This window comes from Pelmatolapia mariae, unplaced genomic scaffold (assembly GCF_036321145.2).
Source record: "Pelmatolapia mariae isolate MD_Pm_ZW unplaced genomic scaffold, Pm_UMD_F_2 NODE_ptg000104l+_length_156181_cov_1, whole genome shotgun sequence".
Lineage (NCBI taxonomy): Eukaryota > Metazoa > Chordata > Actinopteri > Cichliformes > Cichlidae > Pelmatolapia > Pelmatolapia mariae.
The window spans coordinates 15,204-35,390 of record NW_027051816.1 but is presented as its reverse complement, the minus strand read 5'-3'; the positions used below and the strand labels follow the sequence as shown (position 1 = coordinate 35,390).

General features: G+C 48.1%; 1 protein-coding gene across 1 annotated transcript; it reads left to right on the top strand.

Moving 5' to 3' along the window:
• The first annotated feature begins 11,518 nt into the window (after nucleotides 1-11,518).
• LOC134622636 (neurogenin-1-like) lies at nucleotides 11,519-12,167 on the top strand. The gene has a single exon (XM_063468032.1). It carries the CDS (start codon nucleotides 11,525-11,527, stop codon nucleotides 12,110-12,112), a length of 588 nt encoding a protein of 195 aa, XP_063324102.1. The 5' UTR covers nucleotides 11,519-11,524; the 3' UTR covers nucleotides 12,113-12,167.
• The last annotated feature ends 8,020 nt before the right edge of the window (nucleotides 12,168-20,187 follow it).

The window sequence follows — 20,187 nt, the reverse complement described above, 5'->3', positions numbered from 1 at the left end:
GTGCACGTGGCTCTGGTGGAGGATGTTTTGAGACGAATGTACGTGATCGGTCGCGGTAACAAACACGAAGAGCTCCACCGTGACCCGCAGGGTAGCCTCACGAAAGAAGGTTACCCCGTGTATCTAGCGCGAGTCCCTGATGCGCATGTTTCAGTCCCTGTAACCGAGGCGTTTGTGAAAGACAGACGGGTGAAACTAGAATACGAGAACAGCTGCTCAATATATTGTCACGTTGCAAAGAAAACGTATCTGGCGCTGACCCACACGGTAGATAGTTTGGGTGAGCAACTGTCTTCGGTATCGGTTAAGGTGAGAGGACTGGCCGCGTTCAAGAGCATGCGATCCCCTTGCGACTCAGCAGTTACGGACGCGTTCATATCATGCGTGATGAGAGGCGACTGCGTCAAATTGGAAAGCGATCGAGCGTCATGCTTTTCTACGGTACCCTGGCATCAGCTTCAGACCGGAGATGAAATACTCTACGTGAAAAAAGACCCCACGTTCAACGAATCAAGCAGATGGACTGAACTGCATGAGGCGGCCTCGTTCCTAACGCCTCACAGAGTTCTTTCCGTCATGACGCTCCAGCTAGCGTCGGGGTTCAGCGCGGTGTCGGTCAAGCTGGAAAACGCACAGGCCGAGGGTGCGGGTACTGTATACTCCCTGAGTATGTACAAGGACGGGCTTTACTGTATGAATCACATCTTTTCCAGAAAGGAAAGTCTCCTGAGGGACTTGCTGGCGGTGAGAGCGTCTGAAATCATCGCGTCCAAAATGGGCTTAGGGTTTTTCCCCTGGAGTACCCTGATAAAATCCGCGAAAAACAAACACTTTAGCCAACAGACGCTGGCTCGTCTAAAAGTCAACAATTCTAATGTGAAAACGACGTACGTCGAGCTCACCAGGACCTGGTTACAGCGCATCACCGGCCTTACGGTGAAGCCGGTAGAATGCTACGAGTTTCACAAATGTAACCCGTGCGAAGCCACTTTCTACAGGTACCCGTTGGCTTTGCAGGCCATGTCGGGTTGCGTGACGGCCATGTTCGGAGGGTCGTTATTGTGCGAAATAGCTGACACCTCAATGGATGCGCAGATTGACCCTGACCGAATAGACCTATCCTCATGTCCGCTCACAGTTAGTCCTCTCGGCGAGGGTTTACCAGACAACGACCTGATTGAACACCCGTATCAACCGGGCAACAGGTGCTACGCGAACTCCAGAGTGTTGACGGCCCACCACGCAGATCGCACTTTGGTCAATCGATCTGGGAAACTTGTAGCGCATTGCGTCATAGACTTTTGTCTACCTCGATACATGTACGGCAGTAACTCTGAGAATCGGGCCATCGAAGACTGTAAGCACTGGTTACTCGTATTGATTCGCTCTATCAGAAACAGACTCAAAAGGGCAGACGCTGCCTTCAACTCTATCATGAACACTTGCCCCGAACATATGATACCCGCGTGTGGACAGCACGAGTTGGATTGGATCGCGGCAAACAGAGAAACTGTAAGCCGTCTCCCCGGTGAAAAACTGACCGCTTGCATGAACGTCGTGATCGACGACATGCAACTAAGTCCAGGGGATGTGTACGCTAACCTCGCTCGCACACTGGGAGAGTCTCTAACCAGGCTCATCGAACAAGGGGCAGTTTCAGTTGCTCAGACCCAAACCCGCGACGATAGCAAAATTTCAATAGTGCTACCAACTGTCATGTTAAATCACCCTGGAGTCATATGTGCGGAGGGAAGACTTTTCATTTCCAGCAGCGGACTCCACGAAAAGCCCTCCGTTGACCTAGCGGGTCTTGTTTATCAAACCACACTCATGTTGCAGATGCACAACCCAGACGCGTTCACCCCTTCCACAAACACACTGTACCCAGAAACCGCGCTCTGTATCATGCCCTACTCCACTGCCGACGTGACAGCTATGTCGAGGTGGATAGATGAGTTCAAACAGAAAAAGTGGCTCGTCGTGAAAACCACGGCTTATGACAAAAGAAAGCCTGGTGTGTGTTGTGACACCAAACAGGTTAGGTACCACTGCACAGGCTGTAAAAAGTTCTACAGAGATCTTCTCGATAACAACGTGCCCGTTAACGAAGTTGTCGCGCGCGTATACGGTCCTGACAAGAAACGTAGAATTGGACGTTGTGTGAACGAAAAGCCCTGGCTGTACGGTGGCGAACAATTGTGAAACAAGACGCCTGCTGACGTGGGCCTGCAAACAGAATAAAGTGTTTTATATACAGTATAAAGAGGGCGCACCCTCCAGTAAAAGCCACAATGGCGTTTAGTCAAACCGACTTTATTTTCTCTCACACTGTGAAGAAGGCCACCGATTCTAATCAGCCCGTGATATTCTCCTTGGATGTAACGGACCTTATACAGCTCACCGGTCACAGCGCTCTGTTCACGATCGACTCGATGACAGTTACAGCCTATAGGCAGGGAGCGTGGAACAAGGTACCTGTCAAATTCGCAGTTTTGAACGGAAACAAGACAAGGTCCATAACGTACGATCCTAACAAACTTTCATCCAAGTGGTCCGTGGACCTTGGAATGTCTCATGCCGGTTTGGACGAGCGACGCTCAAACAGTGAGCTGACCGTCAAGATAGCCGGCACTGACAGCGAACCCTTCAACCGTTCGCTGTCCGTGTACGACGAAGCGAACAAACAAGCGACTCTGAATGTGTTGCAATTCATGATGTCTGAGAGCCTGTGGGTTGCGGACAGAGCTAGAGGGGCTCTAGATGTCTTAATGTCCTCTGACGATAGCGAGTTCCCTATCGATTGCAAAGGCTGTTCAAAACGGGGTGTTGTTTGTGTCAAGAAAGATTCAAGTGGAGCGTTCACATTCATTTTTCCACAGTGTGAAGAAGATATGTCCGTATGCGTTCCCTCTCACAATCCTGCACACCGACAAGTGGAATATCGCGCTTTGTCTGATATCATGGCTCTTATCCGATGTGCTTGTTTTGACAATCTGGATATCCTGACACATTTCACTAGGATGGTAGGTTCGGGACTACCTGCATATGATGGACTACACTTTGCGGATTTTCCACCTAGAGACCATTTCCGCGGAAAGATTGTCATCCCTCACATGCTCATGAAACAAGTCACGTCTCTGTATCAGACAATGAGCGAATACGCAGACACCTTTGCCATAGTGGATACGGCTACGCCCCACGTTAAGGTGCTGATAGAGAGCCCCTGTGATAACATAGGTTTGGTGACAGGATCTCTAGGTATTACGACGATATACGGATCTAGCGTCCGCGACATATACAATGGGCTGTTGAAACAGGAAAGACCTTACGATGTAGCCGAAGAAGGGCAACACGACGCCCTCATCCACATCGCTCAGTTCACGAAGGAGGTGTTTTTGAGACGATCGCCCTTGACTTTTGCCGTGTGTGGTGAAATGGACCTGAACACGTGGCGCAATTACTTCTACAGACGGGACTCTGCATTTCATTGTTGATGAAATTGGATGAGTTTGCATACAAATGTATACGCTCACGCAATGCAAGATATGGTTTATTGTCAGAGTAACATGGAGGTGATACAATGTCAAATAAATGTTACACTACGATGGAACAAAATGTTGTTGGAGTTGCATTACTTTTTTGTGAAATGTATAAGCTCACGCAATGCAAGATAATGTTTATTTTCAGAATAAGATGGAAGTGATACAATGTCAAATAAATGTGAAACGATGATGGAACAATGACTGTGTTTTATTCGTTTTGTGTTTGGTGATCTGTTATAACACAACTCAAATCACAATTTCATGTAAGGTTACACGGAAACACGCTGTCAGCGCATACAAATCCAATGCCTTTACTTTCACACATGCAGCAAAGCACATCTTCCATACTCCAAAACCGTAAAGTGTCGCTACAGTCGGAGATGATGTACCCGTATCGGTCGAATGTCACAAACAATATGTTCTCAGCTGTAACTACGTCAAATAGGTACCCGGGTACATCCCTGGTAACGTTATATAAAGCGACTCCAGCGACACGTGATACTTTTTCTAGTTCTCGTTGAACAGTACGTGGTGTCATTTCACAATCGGGAAACTCGCCGCATGGTACGTCGAACCATATGGGTAATCTTGTAAGGTCCACTGTTTCATCCATCGCCGTCGATACAGACACGTGTTGATGTTCCACGTTCTCCACTGTAATGTCACAACAGGGAAACGTCCCACACGGCACGCCAAACTTTACGGGCGATCTCTTGCGGTCCACCGTCTCATTCGTCGACGTCGATACAGAATTGAGTTTGTGTTCGACTTTCCGAGTTGCAGGTCTCGCCATTATCCGTGGATTGCTTACGGTGGCTAATATCTTGCAGACACAGGTCGTTGGGGAGCGAAAACTCTCATCCGATATTGCATCGCAGACATAGCTGCAACCTCGGAGAATGATGTGATACGCGACCGTGGAAAAGGATGAACGTACGGTTACAGAACAGACGTTGCCAGGTTCGCCAGACAATCCTGCAGTCACAGCCACGTCGCCATCCGTACCGTAGAGTAGCATGCAAGTCACTACACTGGATACACAGACGTCACCCCACCAGCAATCGTCTAGCTGTTCTATGAAAGGATACCATGTCTCGTTGAATAAAGTCCACGGTCTCAAATCTTTATTGTACCCGAGAGTCCCGACCGAGAGAGTTTTCCCGACCGAGAAAGTTTTCCCGACCGAGAGTCCCGACCGAGAGTCCCGACCGAGAGTCCCGACCGAGAAAGTTTTCCCGACCGAGAGTCCCGACCGAGAGAGTTTTCCCGACCGAGAGTCCCGACCAAGAGACTTTTCCCGACCGAGAGAGTTTTCCCGACCGAGAGTCCAAATGAGGAAGTTTTCAAACAGGCAGTGTGTTTCACAAACTCAGGCTGGTATTTTCAGATCAGCTGTCATTTTCATTGTTTCATTTTATCATGGGTATGTGAAGTGCCGTGGTTCATCTTACACAATGATGATTGCTAAGCCAGATATGAGTCCTGAACGCCACACAGGCATTTGTAGGAAATCATGGTCAACTTTTGTATCTGTATCGTTATTAACATTGTAAAAGATGTAAAATGTAGATGAATGTGTTGAGAATAATAAAAAAAACGAAATCCAAAGTATAACTTTGACTTGACATTTATTTCTTTTGCATCACACAAAATCCATGCCATTTCACGTACATTACACAGAATCCATGAAAATGGGAAAGTTTTCCCGACCGAGAAAGTTTTCCCGACCGAGAGTCCCGACCGAGAGAGTTTTCCCGACCGAGAGTCCCGACCGAGACTCCCGACCGAGAAAGTTTTCCCGACCGAGAGTGCCGACCGAGAAAGTTTTCCCGACCGAGAGTCCCGACCGAGAGACTTTTCCCGACCGAGAAAGTTTTCCTGACCGAGAGTCCCGACCGAGAAAGTTTTCCCGACTGAGAGTCCCGACCGGGAAAGTTTTCCCGACCGAGAGTCCCGACCGAGAAAGTTTTCCCGACCGAGAGAGTTTTCCCGACCGAGAGTCCCGACCGAGAAAGTTTTCCCGACCGAGAGTCCCGACCGAGAGAGTTTTCCCGACCGAGAGTCCCGACCGAGAAAGTTTTCCCGACCGAGAGAGTTTTCCCGACCGAGAGTCAAAATGAGGAAGTTTTCAAACAGGCAGTGTGTTTCACAAACTCAGGCTGGTATTTTCAGATCAGCTGTCATTTTCATTGTTTCATTTTATCATGGGTATGTGAAGTGCCGTGGTTCATCTTACACAATGATGATTGCTAAGCCAGATAATAGTCCTGAACGCCACACAGGCATTTGTAGGAAATCATGGTCAACTTTTGTATCTGTATCGTTTTTAACATTGTAAAAGATGTAAAATGTAGATGAATGTGTTGAGAATAATAAAAAAAACGAAATCCAAAGTATAACTTTGACTTGACATTTATTTCTTTTGCATCACACAAAATCCATGCCATTTCACGTACATTACACAGAATCCATGAGAATGGGAAAGTTTTCCCAACCGAGAAAGTTTTCCCGACCGAGAGTTCCGACCGGGAAAGTTTTCCCGACCGAGAGTCCCGACCGAGAGACTTTTCCCGACCGAGAGTCCAAATGAGAAAGTTTTCAAACAGGCAGTGTGTTTCATAGACTCAGGCTGGTATTTTCAGACCAGCTGTCATTTTCATTGTTTCATTTTATCATGGGTATGTGAAATGTTGTGCCGTGGTTCATCTTGCACAATGATGAAACGCCACACAGGCCTACAAACGCCACACAAGCATTTGTAGGAAATCATGGTCAACTTGTGTATGTGTATCGTTTTTAACATTGTAAAAGATGTAAAATGTAGGTGATTGTGTTGAGAATAATAAAAAACGAAATCCAAAGTATTGCTTTCCCATGACATTCATTTCTTTTGCATCACACAAAATCCATGCCATTTCACGTACATTACACAGAATCCATGAGAATGGGAAAGTTTTCCCAACCGAGAAAGTTTTCCCGACCGAGAGTCCCGACCGGGAAAGTTTTCCCGACCGAGAGTCCCGACCGAGAGAGTTTTCCCGACCGAGAGTGCCGACCGGGAAAGTTTTCCCGACCGAGAGTCCCGACCGAGAGAGTTTTCCCGACCGAGAGTCCCGACCGAGAGAGTTTTCCCGACCGAGAGTCCCGACCGAGACTCCCGACCGAGAAAGTTTTCCCGACCGAGAGTGCCGACCGAGAAAGTTTTCCCGACCGAGATTCCCGACCGAGAGACTTTTCCCGACCGAGAAAGTTTTCCTGACCGAGAGTCCCGACCGAGAAAGTTTTCCCGACTGAGAGTCCCGACCGGGAAAGTTTTCCCGACCGAGAGTCCCGACCGAGAAAGTTTTCCCGACCGAGAGAGTTTTCCCGACCGAGAGTCCCGACCGAGAAAGTTTTCCCGACCGAGAGTCCCGACCGAGAGACTTTTCCCGACCGAGAGTCCCGACCGAGAAAGTTTTCCCGACCGAGAGAGTTTTCCCGACCGAGAGTCAAAATGAGGAAGTTTTCAAACAGGCAGTGTGTTTCACAAACTCAGGCTGGTATTTTCAGATCAGCTGTCATTTTCATTGTTTCATTTTATCATGGGTATGTGAAGTGCCGTGGTTCATCTTACACAATGATGATTGCTAAGCCAGATAATAGTCCTGAACGCCACACAGGCATTTGTAGGAAATCATGGTCAACTTTTGTATCTGTATCGTTTTTAACATTGTAAAAGATGTAAAATGTAGATGAATGTGTTGAGAATAATAAAAAAAACGAAATCCAAAGTATAACTTTGACTTGACATTTATTTCTTTTGCATCACACAAAATCCATGCCATTTCACGTACATTACACAGAATCCATGAGAATGGGAAAGTTTTCCCAACCGAGAAAGTTTTCCCGACCGAGAGTTCCGACCGGGAAAGTTTTCCCGACCGAGAGTCCCGACCGAGAGACTTTTCCCGACCGAGAGTCCAAATGAGAAAGTTTTCAAACAGGCAGTGTGTTTCATAGACTCAGGCTGGTATTTTCAGACCAGCTGTCATTTTCATTGTTTCATTTTATCATGGGTATGTGAAATGTTGTGCCGTGGTTCATCTTGCACAATGATGAAACGCCACACAGGCCTACAAACGCCACACAAGCATTTGTAGGAAATCATGGTCAACTTGTGTATGTGTATCGTTTTTAACATTGTAAAAGATGTAAAATGTAGGTGATTGTGTTGAGAATAATAAAAAACGAAATCCAAAGTATTGCTTTCCCATGACATTTATTTCTTTTGCATCACACATAATCCATGCCATTTCACGTACATTACACAGAATCCATCAAAACGGCAAACCTTTCTTTACACCAAAACTTTCCCGACCGAGGGAGTTTTCCCGATTGAGAGAGTTTTCCCGACCGAGAGTCCCGACCGAGAAAGTACATTTGGTGTACACATTTTAAATTTTGAGCTCGATGCACCAACTCAGTGGAGGTCTCTTCGAGCAAAGTATACTGATAGTTTGACCTTAACAGAGAGGGCAAGCTGTAGGCAAGAGCAAACCCAAGCGGAAGAAGAAATTGAAGCGATGCCCGAGCCTGTTGCAGACTCTGAAGAAGAGTCTTTAGCCACAGCAATAACTGCGTCTTTCAATAAACCTCAACCGGAGCCTCAGCCAGAGCCTTCAACTTCAACTTCCTCCGCGCTAGCCACTGTGGGGTCACATGGGACATGTGCTGACTTGTGTGTGTTGTTGTGAACTTAGACAGATGTACATGTTAAGCTGCGGACATGTTTCCTTTGAGGCATGCATCAAGGAGAACGTGAGGGTAACTGGGAAACGAATGTGTTTTATGTGTAAGGTAGAATGCGCATTTTATCGACCGGTGCACACCAGCTGCGTGTCAGATGTTACCTGCGTTGACTGTAACCAGCGCAGAGTGTACATGATGCTATGCGGTCACACGACCTGCGCGTGTGTGAACAAAGCTTGTTCAGAATGTAACACCAAACATACCGTGAGAAGTTTCTGTGAATGGATTGACAAACTAACAGCTTATCTGTGTGTATGATACATAAAAAACCTACTACAAGTATAGTAGATGTATTGCCATTACAAGTATTGCCATTATGAGTTTGGCTACTGCATCCAACATATTTTTGTATAATAAAGAACCACAAGTATTTCTACTACAAGTGTTATATTTGTGTATAATAAAAACTATTCTAAAATGGTGAATGTCAGTTACATTCTGTATAACATTCATTTATTGTACTGTGTAACAACATACATATTCAAATGTGATGGGCACAATCATTAACCACACAGTCTCTGTGTCTGCAAAGGCATCGGTTTATTGCAGTGTTTAAGAACATACAGATAAAATTGTACACAGTTAAGAAGAGCATAAACTAAACGCAAAGGGTATGTGATGGGCACAATCATTAACCACACAGTCTCTGTGTCTGCAAAGGCATCTGTTTATTGCAGCGTCTAACAACATACAGATACAATTGTGTGCAGTTGAGAAGAGCGTATTTTTTTAAAAAAAAAAGCAAAGCATACAGCTGTACACAAAAGAAAACAATACTTTGATCATAATGTAAAAGCAAACCGTACCGCTGTACACAAAAGACATCCAAGTGAACAACACTTTACATTTCCCAAAGTGACACTCGTGTACATGAGCTAGTTTTTTGGCGTGAGGCACTTGCTTTTCTTAAGAAGCTGGAGATCTGCGCAGCAGGGCATACTTGCGGTTGAAAAAACCTCGGTTGAACTAAGAGATCGAGTGGAGATGCTCTGCCTGGTGGTTAGTCGATCAAGATCGCATGAACACAGGCTCATGAACACAGGCTCATGAACACAAGCTCATGAACACAGGCGCAGGTCTCATGGAGAGGGTCTGAAATTGAGTCTCATGCGCTGAATAAAAAAAAAAAAAAAAACAAATTAGGCAAGGTGAAATTGTAGGCCGGGAGTGATATTGGGTTGGTTCTGTTTTTTTTGGGGGGGGGGGGTTGTGCAAAACACACACGGAACAGAGTGTGGTGGAGGCTGGGACACGGACAGAGCACAGCTTTCGCGTAGCTTGCGTGTCGCTTCACCGTATTGTCTGTTACCACACGCGGGAGCCAACCCTGATGCGCGGCCTGTGAAATACGACCCAGTGGAGAAGGCGACGTGAGAGGATAGCGCTTGTATTACGCGAAACTCCCTGGCTTGTGGAGGACAGATGTGTGATAAGCATGAACACAGGCTCATGAACACAGGCTCATGAACACAAGCTCATGAAAACAGGCGCAGGTCTCATGGAGAGGGTCTGAAATTGAGTCTCATGCGCTGAATAAAAAAAAATAACAAAAACAAATTAAGCAAGGTGAAATTGTATGCAGTCTTTTTATATGCAGGGTAGTGAAATATCACAAAGTGCAATGCTGACTAGTACAACAAGTAACATTAGGCCGGGAGTGATATTGGGTTGGTTCTTTTTTTTTTGGGGGGGGTGTTGTGCAAAACACACACGGAACAGAGTGTGGTGGAGGCTGGGACACGGACAGAGCAGAGCTTTCGCGTAGCTTGCGTGTCGCTTCACCGTATTGTCTGTTACCACACGCGGGAGCCAACCCTGATGCACGGCCTGTGAAATACGACCCAGTGGAGAAGGCGACGTGAGAGGATAGCGCTTGTATTACGCGAAACTCCCTGGCTTGTGGAGGACAGATGTGTGATAAGCATGAACACAGGCTCATGAACACAGGCTCATGAACAAAAGCTCAGGAACATAGGCGCAGGTCTCATGGAGAGGGTCTGAAATTGAGTCTCATGCGCTGAATAAAAAAAAATAACAAAAACAAATTAAGCAAGGTGAAATTGTATGCAATCTTTATATATGCAGGGCAGTGAAATATCACAAAGTACAATGCTGACTAGTACAACAAGTAACATTAGGCCAGGATTGATATTGGGTTGGTTCTTTTTTTTGGGGGGGGGGGTGTTGTGCAAAACACACACGGAACAGAGTGTGGTGGAGGCTGGGACACGGACAGAGCACAGCTTTCGCGTAGCTTGCGTGTCGCTTCACCGTATTGTCTGTTACCACACGCGGGAGCCAACCCTGATGCTCGGCCTGTGAAATGCGACCCAGGGGTACTCTGGGACCCCCGGGGTCCGGAGCACATAATAATTATGTTTAAAAGCTGTTGGTGGTCAGACTTTTATTGTGAAAGGCTTCATAGTTGCACGTCTGTCGGATTTAAAGGTGAACAGTAGTTTTTTTGTATGGCTGCTGAGGTGCACAGAATGAGCAGGTGCAAGTTAAACTTTGAGACGTTTCTCTTCACGTTAAGGAAAAAGCCGAACAGTGACGAAGACTTCCGGGTAGAAAGGACTAGTTTTCTTTGTTAGGATGAAGCTCCTTTCTCCTTCTGCTGCTGCTCCTCTTTCTGTTTGTGGAGCAGTGAGCAGAGGATGGATGGATGGATTCTCCGAAGCGTGTCTCAGCCCGGCGGGGTGGAGGAGGTGGAGGTCTCTCTGCCTCTGCTTTCTTCTTCCACCTTTTTTCATGTTTTTGGTTTAAACTCTCGTAGTGGGTTTGGTTCTTTCTGTCTCGCGGGGGGGCATTGCGTGTAGTTCGCGTGGCCGGCCGCGCGCTCTGATTGGCTGGCCGTGATTACCGGCACGCTTCTCTGCGCGGCGTCATTATGTTAATGAGCTTCTCCCGCGGCACGGGGCAGACCTGCCGCAGCATTCATCCCCTCATCTTGCGCGCTAATGCCAGGCCGGGGGGGGGGGTCACAGGGGGCGCGGGGGCAGGGGGCCGGTCATTGTCCCAAGCACGCTATATAAGCGGGCTGAGGCCGGTCGTGTGCCAGGCTCACCGGATCGCACGAGCTGATCCAGAGCAGAAAACACGCAGAGACACGCGCGCCGCTCCGAACTGCCACAGACTTCAGGTGAATTCCTCTTGCGTGGATCCCTCACGCCTCCTCTCCTCTCCCCGCAGTCATGGACTCGCTCTACTCCGACATCGACAGCAACAGCTGCAACTTCTTCCCGCACAGCGAAGACGAGGAGTCCCGCGGCCCGCGCTGCGCGTCCCCGCAGCCCGAGCAGCAGCAGAAGAAGCAGCGGCGTCGCGGTCGCGCGCACAGCGACGTGACGGTGCAAGTGGTGAAGAAGAACCGGCGCCTGAAAGCCAACGACCGCGAGCGTAACCGCATGCACAACCTGAACGACGCGCTGGACGCGCTGCGCGGCGTGCTGCCCTCATTCCCGGACGAGACGAAGCTGACGAAAATCGAGACTCTGCGGTTCGCGCACAACTACATCTGGGCGCTGTCCGAGACCATCCGCATCGCGGATCTGCAGGCGGGTAAGGTCGGCGAGCCGCCCGTGCTGCTCAGCCCGTGCCTAGCCGAGGCCCCTAGCCCGGGCAGCGATGCCTGCTCCTGGAGCTCCAGCGGCTCCTCATCCTCCTCCTCCCCGGCCTACTGCGCATCCAGCCCGGGCAGCCCCGCCGTCCCCGAGGACTACAGCTGCCTGCGGCAGGACGCGCTGTACGGCTTCCGCAGCTTCGTGCCGGGCATCTACTGATCCATGAGCCCGGAGGTCCCGCTGGAATAAGACTGAGAGCCGCTATTTGCCTTACTCACACCTCCTTCTCCTAATCACCATCATCATCGTCGTGCTTCTACGGATGGACTGGAAATGAGAGGAACTGAATTTGATCTGTTTTTTATTATTAGTTTTGGGTTTTGTAAATTTCTCCAAAAACCTTTGCACTTTCCCCTCTCCCCTCTCTCTCCCCCACAGTCTGCAGGTTACAGTCAGTCTCAGTTTTTCTGTTTTCGTGTCGGAGGTGAAAAGTCAATTTTACAATTAGTAAAGTGATTCTGCAGAAAAGAGAGCGTGGAAATCGAGTTTCAACGCTCCCACAATAGACTGAAAGGAGCTGCCCGCATTCATTATGTATTCCACACACACACACACACACACCCTCTCTCTGCATGACTACTACCTACTTGTGAATAAACCATGTATGTTATAAGCAATGTGAGTGTAGTGTAACCACCAGTTGTGATATTGTAGGTTGACAACAATGAGACGATACACGCTGATGTGCATATCACTACTACTACGACTACTACCTACTTGTGAATAAACCATGTATGTTATGAACCACATGAGTGTAGTGTAACCTGTTGCATGTGAATAAATGATAACAATCAAACAAACCAGGTCTTTTGTCTTGTTTTATTATCTCACATCATTGTGGCGTAGCTACACACAAAAAAACCCAGCAAATGTTAATATGACATGCAAGCTCTTTACTTTTCTTCGAGGTATTTGACAATCACATTATCATCGGTCGAGCGTACACGCTTCGCCTCGGGTTCCCCGTAATCCGAATGCATTGCGGTGGGTACTCTATTTGAACAAGGTTCTGATATTTGACTAACATCCATTCCTCTCACAAGAGACTCTGAATATTTTATCATGACATTGCTCTGTGGACCAGGGCACGTTTTTCTTTTCCTAGACACAGCTGACATAGTGGACCAACTCACATATTCACATGAAAATCGTAAGAGTCTGTATCGGGGTCTGTGTCAGACTCCGAACACGCAGTCATGCGCGGGGGTGCCTCGGAAACTTCTGCTTCAGCGTCGTAGCTGCAGCCTGGTTGAGGTGAGATGGATGTAGAAATGTCGGCGCTCGGTCTCTGTCTTTTACGTCGAGTCTTCGGTGAATCGGAGCCTGAATCGGAATCATAAGAAGACAACTTTACGGGTTGAGCTTCTCTGTGGTGCTTAGTTATGGCCTTGCGGTATTTAGAATGGTTTCTCTTGCTACCGCTTTTCTTTGATGAAACGAAATCTGATTCATGCGAAGGATAGAGTCCTTGGTCCTTTCTCAGGCAGTCTTCATTCATGTCACCACAGGTTCTTGGTACAAACGTAACAATGTCAGCAAATGTTTGTCACAACAGTCATTTTTCCCAGATGACCAGATGTGTCTCCTCCGGGATATCCAACCCCGGCATCAGATCCTTGCGATCCAAAAGGATTAGGATCGCGAACATGATACATTTGTGCATGCCATAAAAGTGATTTGTGACCTTTTCAGCCAGTTGGTAGCTGCTCATCAATTCCATAGTACCATAGGGAATGCTGGCCTCTCGTTGCACAATCCTCCATGACAACAGCTTCTTCACTCGACATAGCTCATTCGCGCTCAGCTTGGATAACACATGACACAACGCTTGTTTCTCATCGATGTAGTCAAGTTCTCCTTGGATTTTCAGTTCAAGAGGACATGTGACGTTGTAATCCTTGTGTGATGTCACAGCATCGGTTTTTAATGATTCAAACATGCCCATGATCATCGTTTCTGCATCCTTTGTGCCCATGAACCTGGACAGTTTGGAGATCAGACACTCGGGATGTAGCATGTGCTCAGTCTCATGTTTGTGTTTCTTAAACGCACGCTTGACGAAATCCTGCTGTTTTTCATTGAGACATCCTTGGTCTTCACTCAGTGTTTTCAATAACCACTCGAAATCATTTCGATTTTTGCTCAGGTAGTGTGAGATGCGAAATTTCCATGAAAGTTCCATCCCAGAACTACAGTAGATGATCCAGGCGTACACCAACTAACTCTTGTGAAGTTGAATGATATAACTGTTCAGTTGTGTGCTGTGCTGACATTTTATATGCATACCCCATAAGAGACCAAAACAAAAAAAAAATAATATCCGGACCGAGAGATAATCTCCCAACCGACAGTATGTTGCCCGACGCAAGAGCGCAATTTTACCTATGTATGTAGATTTTGTGTATTGCACAGATTTAAGATGTGTGCCCGTGTCAGTGAATGTGACGCTGTTCAGTGTACCATCCAGAATTATAAAGCGTAGTAGCTTTTGTCATGGTCCTCTGTCTCAGAGGAACACATTCATGTACTTCGCATGTTTCACACGATCAAGGCTTTTGTCGTCAAGTACAAACAACCATACAATATAAGAGTTCTTGTAACACCTTTAATGACATGCAAGGCATATATGTAAATGTAAAAGGCAGTGCAAAATACAAAACAAAAGAGATCAAGTGCAAGAGATGTAAGACATCCAGTAAGACCTGCTGTAAGAAATATAAAATGTTATACATGACGGTCTTTCCTTATGAACTGGATACTTCTGGTGGGTATCATAACGACCTCGGATCCCTCCCATCATCAAGAGTTCGACTACAGTGTTGATCAAAATACGTGTAAGACAGAAACAAGTAAAAGCTTCATGATTTAGATAATACATTCTGTGAACACTAACAAAGTTCATATATGGTGATTTCACATTATTGAAATGTAAATGTACAAAAAAGTTTCCCAAGGTACACCAGTGTTAGATAAAAGTACACACGTGACGAGAAATGTAACAGAAACAAACACTTCAACAATTCCCAGTTATCACAGTGGTCCCAGTAGTAAGTCATCATTGACGAGAAATGTAACAGAAACAAACACTTCAACAATTCCCAGTTATCACAATGGTCCCAGTAGTAAGTCATCATAGTGAGTACAGACCTTAGGCATATGAAGCACCGTAACACGATTACGAGCACCATATCAAAATTACAAACAAACACTTTCAACAATTCCCAGTTATCACAGAGGTCTGAGTAAGTCATCATTGCAAGTATAGACCTGAGGCATATGAAGTGCCATAACACGATTACACCCAAACTCGTGTGTGATGTCGATCTTAGGATCTCCATCCAGATAGTCAGGGGGTTGACTAAATAGCTGCTCTGGGTACCTGAGGTCAATGGCATAGCTTAAATCTGTCTCTGTTCTTTGCTGTTTAATCTGAGGCACAGTTGCATCCATGCCAGTTTTAGCTGCGAGCATAGAGATGAAATGAGCAAAAGTGGGACTCTCGGAAGGCATGCAATCAAATACGACCTTGACAAGGTCTAACGTTCCTTTGCCATAATTCACACAAACCCATCTATGTAGATAGTACACCATAGAGTTAAACTCCTTAGACGATGTCAAAGTCCGTACTCGATTGTCGGCTCTGTCGGTGATTGGCAGTAGGATGACACCAGTGTCATTATTTCTCGTGGAGCACCACATGGCCAGGATAACGCGGTCAACGAATACAAAACAACACCAATGAAAGTCTACGGCACCCATGTTAACATCAAACAATCTTGGTGTGTGTACATCAGAGGCTAGGATAGCTTCTGTGTTGGGCACGTTGCATCCCACCACGATGTGATCCCAGAAGCCTGGAACGTGCGGTATACACACGTATCTGTACGCCGACTGCAGCGGCATGGGGGAGTTGAGCCAGTTCCTGAAGGCCGTCACATCTTGTGCGTTGATCAAACTCTCGAAAGCTTAAACAGAAAAAAAAAGAAAACATACGAAAATATGAACATCGCTCGCAGTGGATAGCATAGACACACAAGACAACACTTTCACAACTAACCTTGTTTCAATTCGTCTACGGTGGGAGCGCTGCGGTGCAGGTGTATAATATCTTGTACGCTTCTGTTGATCTCGGTCCTAAATGGAGCTGTGTTATCTAGCTGTAGATCCCACTGAGCATCGGCTTCAGCTATGTTAGCCAGCTGACTAGCTGTAACGTTGACAGTAGCGCGTTTTGATACTATCTTGTGCTTAACACAACCTCGGTCTATGAAGACGGAGCACCTGTAGGATCCGGAATCCATCAGATACGTTACTGGACCCCTAAAGCTAAGGGTAGCATTAACGATCGTGAGCCCTACGAGTAAGAACACAGCTGTGACACGGACTCTTGATTCTCCCGCACCCATTGTATTAGTGTTTGTGAAGACACGTGAAGATAGAAGTGAAATGTTACACTTTTGTCTGTATGATATTGAACGACACAGTGCTGGCAAAGTATTACATTTCTTTATTTAGGTAAAGTTCACAAGTCAAGGTACATCACCAATACATGCAGGCTAGTTCGCTAACCAACAAGCTACGGGTTACCATTATTCCCAATATAGGTCGAGAATGTCCGAATGAGCTTAAAGTGGCGACAACGGGTCACCTTGAGGCGTCGTGCTATAAGACGCCGGGTTACACGACTAGGCCACGGTGCAAAGAATCCACGTCGCTAATATGTTGTATTTAGCATACTCAGTCAAAGCGAAGCCTCTGTTGATCACATCGACCAGCCAGTATGCATCCAACAGGTCTCATCACCCCAGTGATCCTGGTCTATGTGACATCGTGTGGAGCTACTTCAGAAGAAGGCCCATTCTGGATAGCTCTGTACAACTGTAACTAACGACTACATGTACATATTGAATGTGCACCAAATTTCAAGTAATAAGAGTGGATGAATTACTCAAATGTGATGCGGCTTATCGTAGGTGTGCTAATTGTGAAGTGCAACTTATTTCAAATAAACACCTTGTGTATACATGACAAATGAGCGTCAATGTGTTTCCTTACACATGCAGCCACAGATTATATAGCTGAAATTCATCTAAAAGGTGAGTGTTTCCAAGTGTCCAATGTGATGCACAACACCGCACACGAACATGAAATGTGAACACTTTTATTCAAGCAAGGTAGTTACAAGTATGCCACAACAGTTTATTTTTATTGCAATCAAGCGCACCCGATATAATCATAGGTCGGTCAGGAGAATCATACGGCGGTCGGAAGACCGAGCGCGGTGTCGATATTGAACTGTACAAAATATTGGCCTGCACGAAACTAGGAGAAAAATTTAAATGGGCGTGGTATCCACGGAGGGAAATGATGATGCACGGGGGGGCATACCATTAGGGACATGCGCAACAGGGGAGTGCGTTTTTAAAACGCCCCCCTGTGGCTGAATTTTTTTTTACAATATCAACAAACTGTCCGTCTTTCAGGCGCTCGATCCCTTAACCCTTGTGCGCCCTGGACCAAAAAAAAAAAAAAAAAGGGAGGGGGGGGGGGGGGGTCACACAGACCCCGGCAGCGCAGACCCAGGTCTCGTCGCGAAACAGGGCCCCGGCTCGGGGTGGGGGCGGATGGGGGTCAGGTGGACCCCCTGCTATTGCGGGTCTCGTCACAGCGTCGGACAAAGGCACCTAATCGGCTGTAACCCTCCATCGATCGGGTAAGTTACGATGGCAAACCTTGGGGTCTGGAGGGACCCCCAAGCGCCAAGGCAACAACTCTCAACTTCACATCATCATCTTCATCATCATCATCATCGTCTCCTTCTCGAGAGTGTTCACATAAACCGGCCTCAGTGAGGACCTCGGACTCTCCCTGCCTGCTAGTCCTCCTACCTCCTTCCTCTTGGTTCTCCTGCTCCTCGCAGGGTAGGGCTTAGCCTTACGGGCCCCGGGTTACGCGTAAACCGGCCTAAGTGAGGACCTCGGACCTTCCATGCCTGCTGGTCCTCCTTCCTCCTTCTGCTCCATTCTCCTGCTCCTCGAAGGCGAGCACCTTGCCGGATGGGCCCCGGTTTACGCATAAACCGGCCTAAGTGAGGACTGGGGTAGCTCTCTACTCCGTGGGTACTCTGTGACCACTTAGTAATGGCGATGGGGTATTTCGCAACCCCAATGCACGTTCGTAAGTTACGATGGGAAACACTGGGGTCTGGAAGGACCCCCAAGCGCCACGGCAACAACTCTCAACTTCATATCATCATCTTCATCATCATCATCATCGTCTCCTTCTCGGCAGTGTTCGCGTAAACCAGCCTAAGTGGGGACCTCGGACTCTCCCTGCCAGCTAGTCCTCCTACCTCCTTCTGCTCCGTTCTGCTGCTCCTCGAAGGCAAGCACCTTGTCGGATGGGCCCCGGGTTATGCGTAAACCGGCCTAAGTGAGGACCTCGGATTCTCCCTGCCTCCAAGTCCTCCTTCCTCCTTCTGTTCCATTCTCCTGCTCCTCACAGGGGAGCGTTTAGCCGGATTGGCCTCGGGTTACGCGTAAACCGGCATTCGAGAGGAGCAGGGATGTTCTCTACTCCACGATTACTATGGGGTCAAAGCGTACCCACGATGGGGTATTTCGCCACCCCAATACACATTCGTGAGTTACGATGGCAAACACTGGGGTCCGGAGAGACCCCGAACCGCCGGAGGAAACAACTCTCAACTTCACATCATCATCATCATCATCATCATCATCATCATCATCGTCGTCTCCTTCTCGGCAGTGTTCGCGTAAACGGGCCTAAGTGAGGACCTCGGACTCTCCCTGCCTCCAAGTCCTCCTTCCTCCTTCTGCTCCGTTCTCCTGCTCCTCACAGGGGAGCGTTTAGCCGGATGGGCCTCGGGTTACACGTAAACCGGCCTTCGAGAGGAGCAGGGATGTTTTCAACTCCACGATTACTATGGGGTCAAAGTGTACCCACGATGGGGTATTTCGCAACCCCAATACACATTCGTGAGTTACGATGGCAAACACTGGGGTCTGGAGAGACCCCGAACCGCCATTCGTGAGTTACGATGGCAAACACTGGGGTCCGGAGGGACCCCGAACCGCCGGAGGAAACAACTCTCAACTTTAGATCATCATCATCATCATCATCATCATCATCATCATCGTCGTCGTCTCCTTCTCGGCAGTGTTCGCGTAAATGGCCCTAAGTGAGGACCTCGGACTCTCCCTGCCTCCAAGTCCTCCTTCCTCCTTCTGCTCCGTTCTCCTGCTCCTCACAGGGGAGCGTTTAGCCGGATGGGCCTCGGGTTACGCGTAAAACGGCCTTCGACAGGAGCAGGGATGTTCTCTACTCCACGATTACTATGGGGTCAAAGCGTACCCACGATGGGGTATTTCGCAACCCCAATACACATTCGTAAGTTACGATGGCAAACACTGGGGTCTGGAGGGACCCCGAACCGCCATTCGAAAGTTACGATGGCAAAACACTGGGGTCCGGAGGGACCCCGAACCGCCGGAGCAAACAACTCTCAACTTCAGATCATCATCATCATCATCATCATCATCAATGTCTCCTTCTCGGCAGTGTTCGCGTAAACCGGCCTAAGTGAGGACCTCGGACTCTCCCTGCCTCTCCATCCTGCGACCTCCTTCTGCTCCGTTCTCCTGCTCCTCGCAGGTGAGCGCTTTGCCGGATGGGCCTCGGGTTACGCGTAAATGGGCCTAAGTGAGGACCTCGGGCTCTCCGTTGCTCCTCGTCTTCCTTGCTCCTTCTCCATCATTCTCCTGCGCCTCGCTAGTGAAAGAGCAGCTGTTTGGCCTGCCTATTACGCGAACACCGCCCTCCAGTTGGACCTCGGGCTCTCCGTGCATCCTCGTCCTCCTTGCTCCCTCTACATCCTTGTCACGCTCCTCGTTAGAGTACGCTTAGCTTTGCAGAGGGCAGTGTTCGCGTAAACCAGCCTAAGCGAGGACCTCGGACGCCTCCTGCATCCCAGTCCTCCTACCTCCTGCTCCTCGGTTCTCCCTCTCCTCGCAGGGTAGGGCTTAGCCGGACGGGCCCCGGGTTACGCGTAAACCGGTCTAAGTGAGGACCTCGGACTCTCCCTGCCTGCTGGTCCTCCTTCCTCCTTCTGCTCCGTTCTCCTGCTCCTCGAAGGCGAGCACCTTGCCGGATGGGCCCCGGGTTACGCGTAAACCGGCCTAAGTAAGGACCGGTAGTGCTCTCTACTCCGTGGG

Excerpts from the sequence above, each read along its gene's own strand:
- LOC134622636 (XM_063468032.1), top strand. The coding sequence starts at position 11,525 with ATGGACTCGCTCTACTCCGACATCGACAGCAACAGCTGCAACTTCTTC.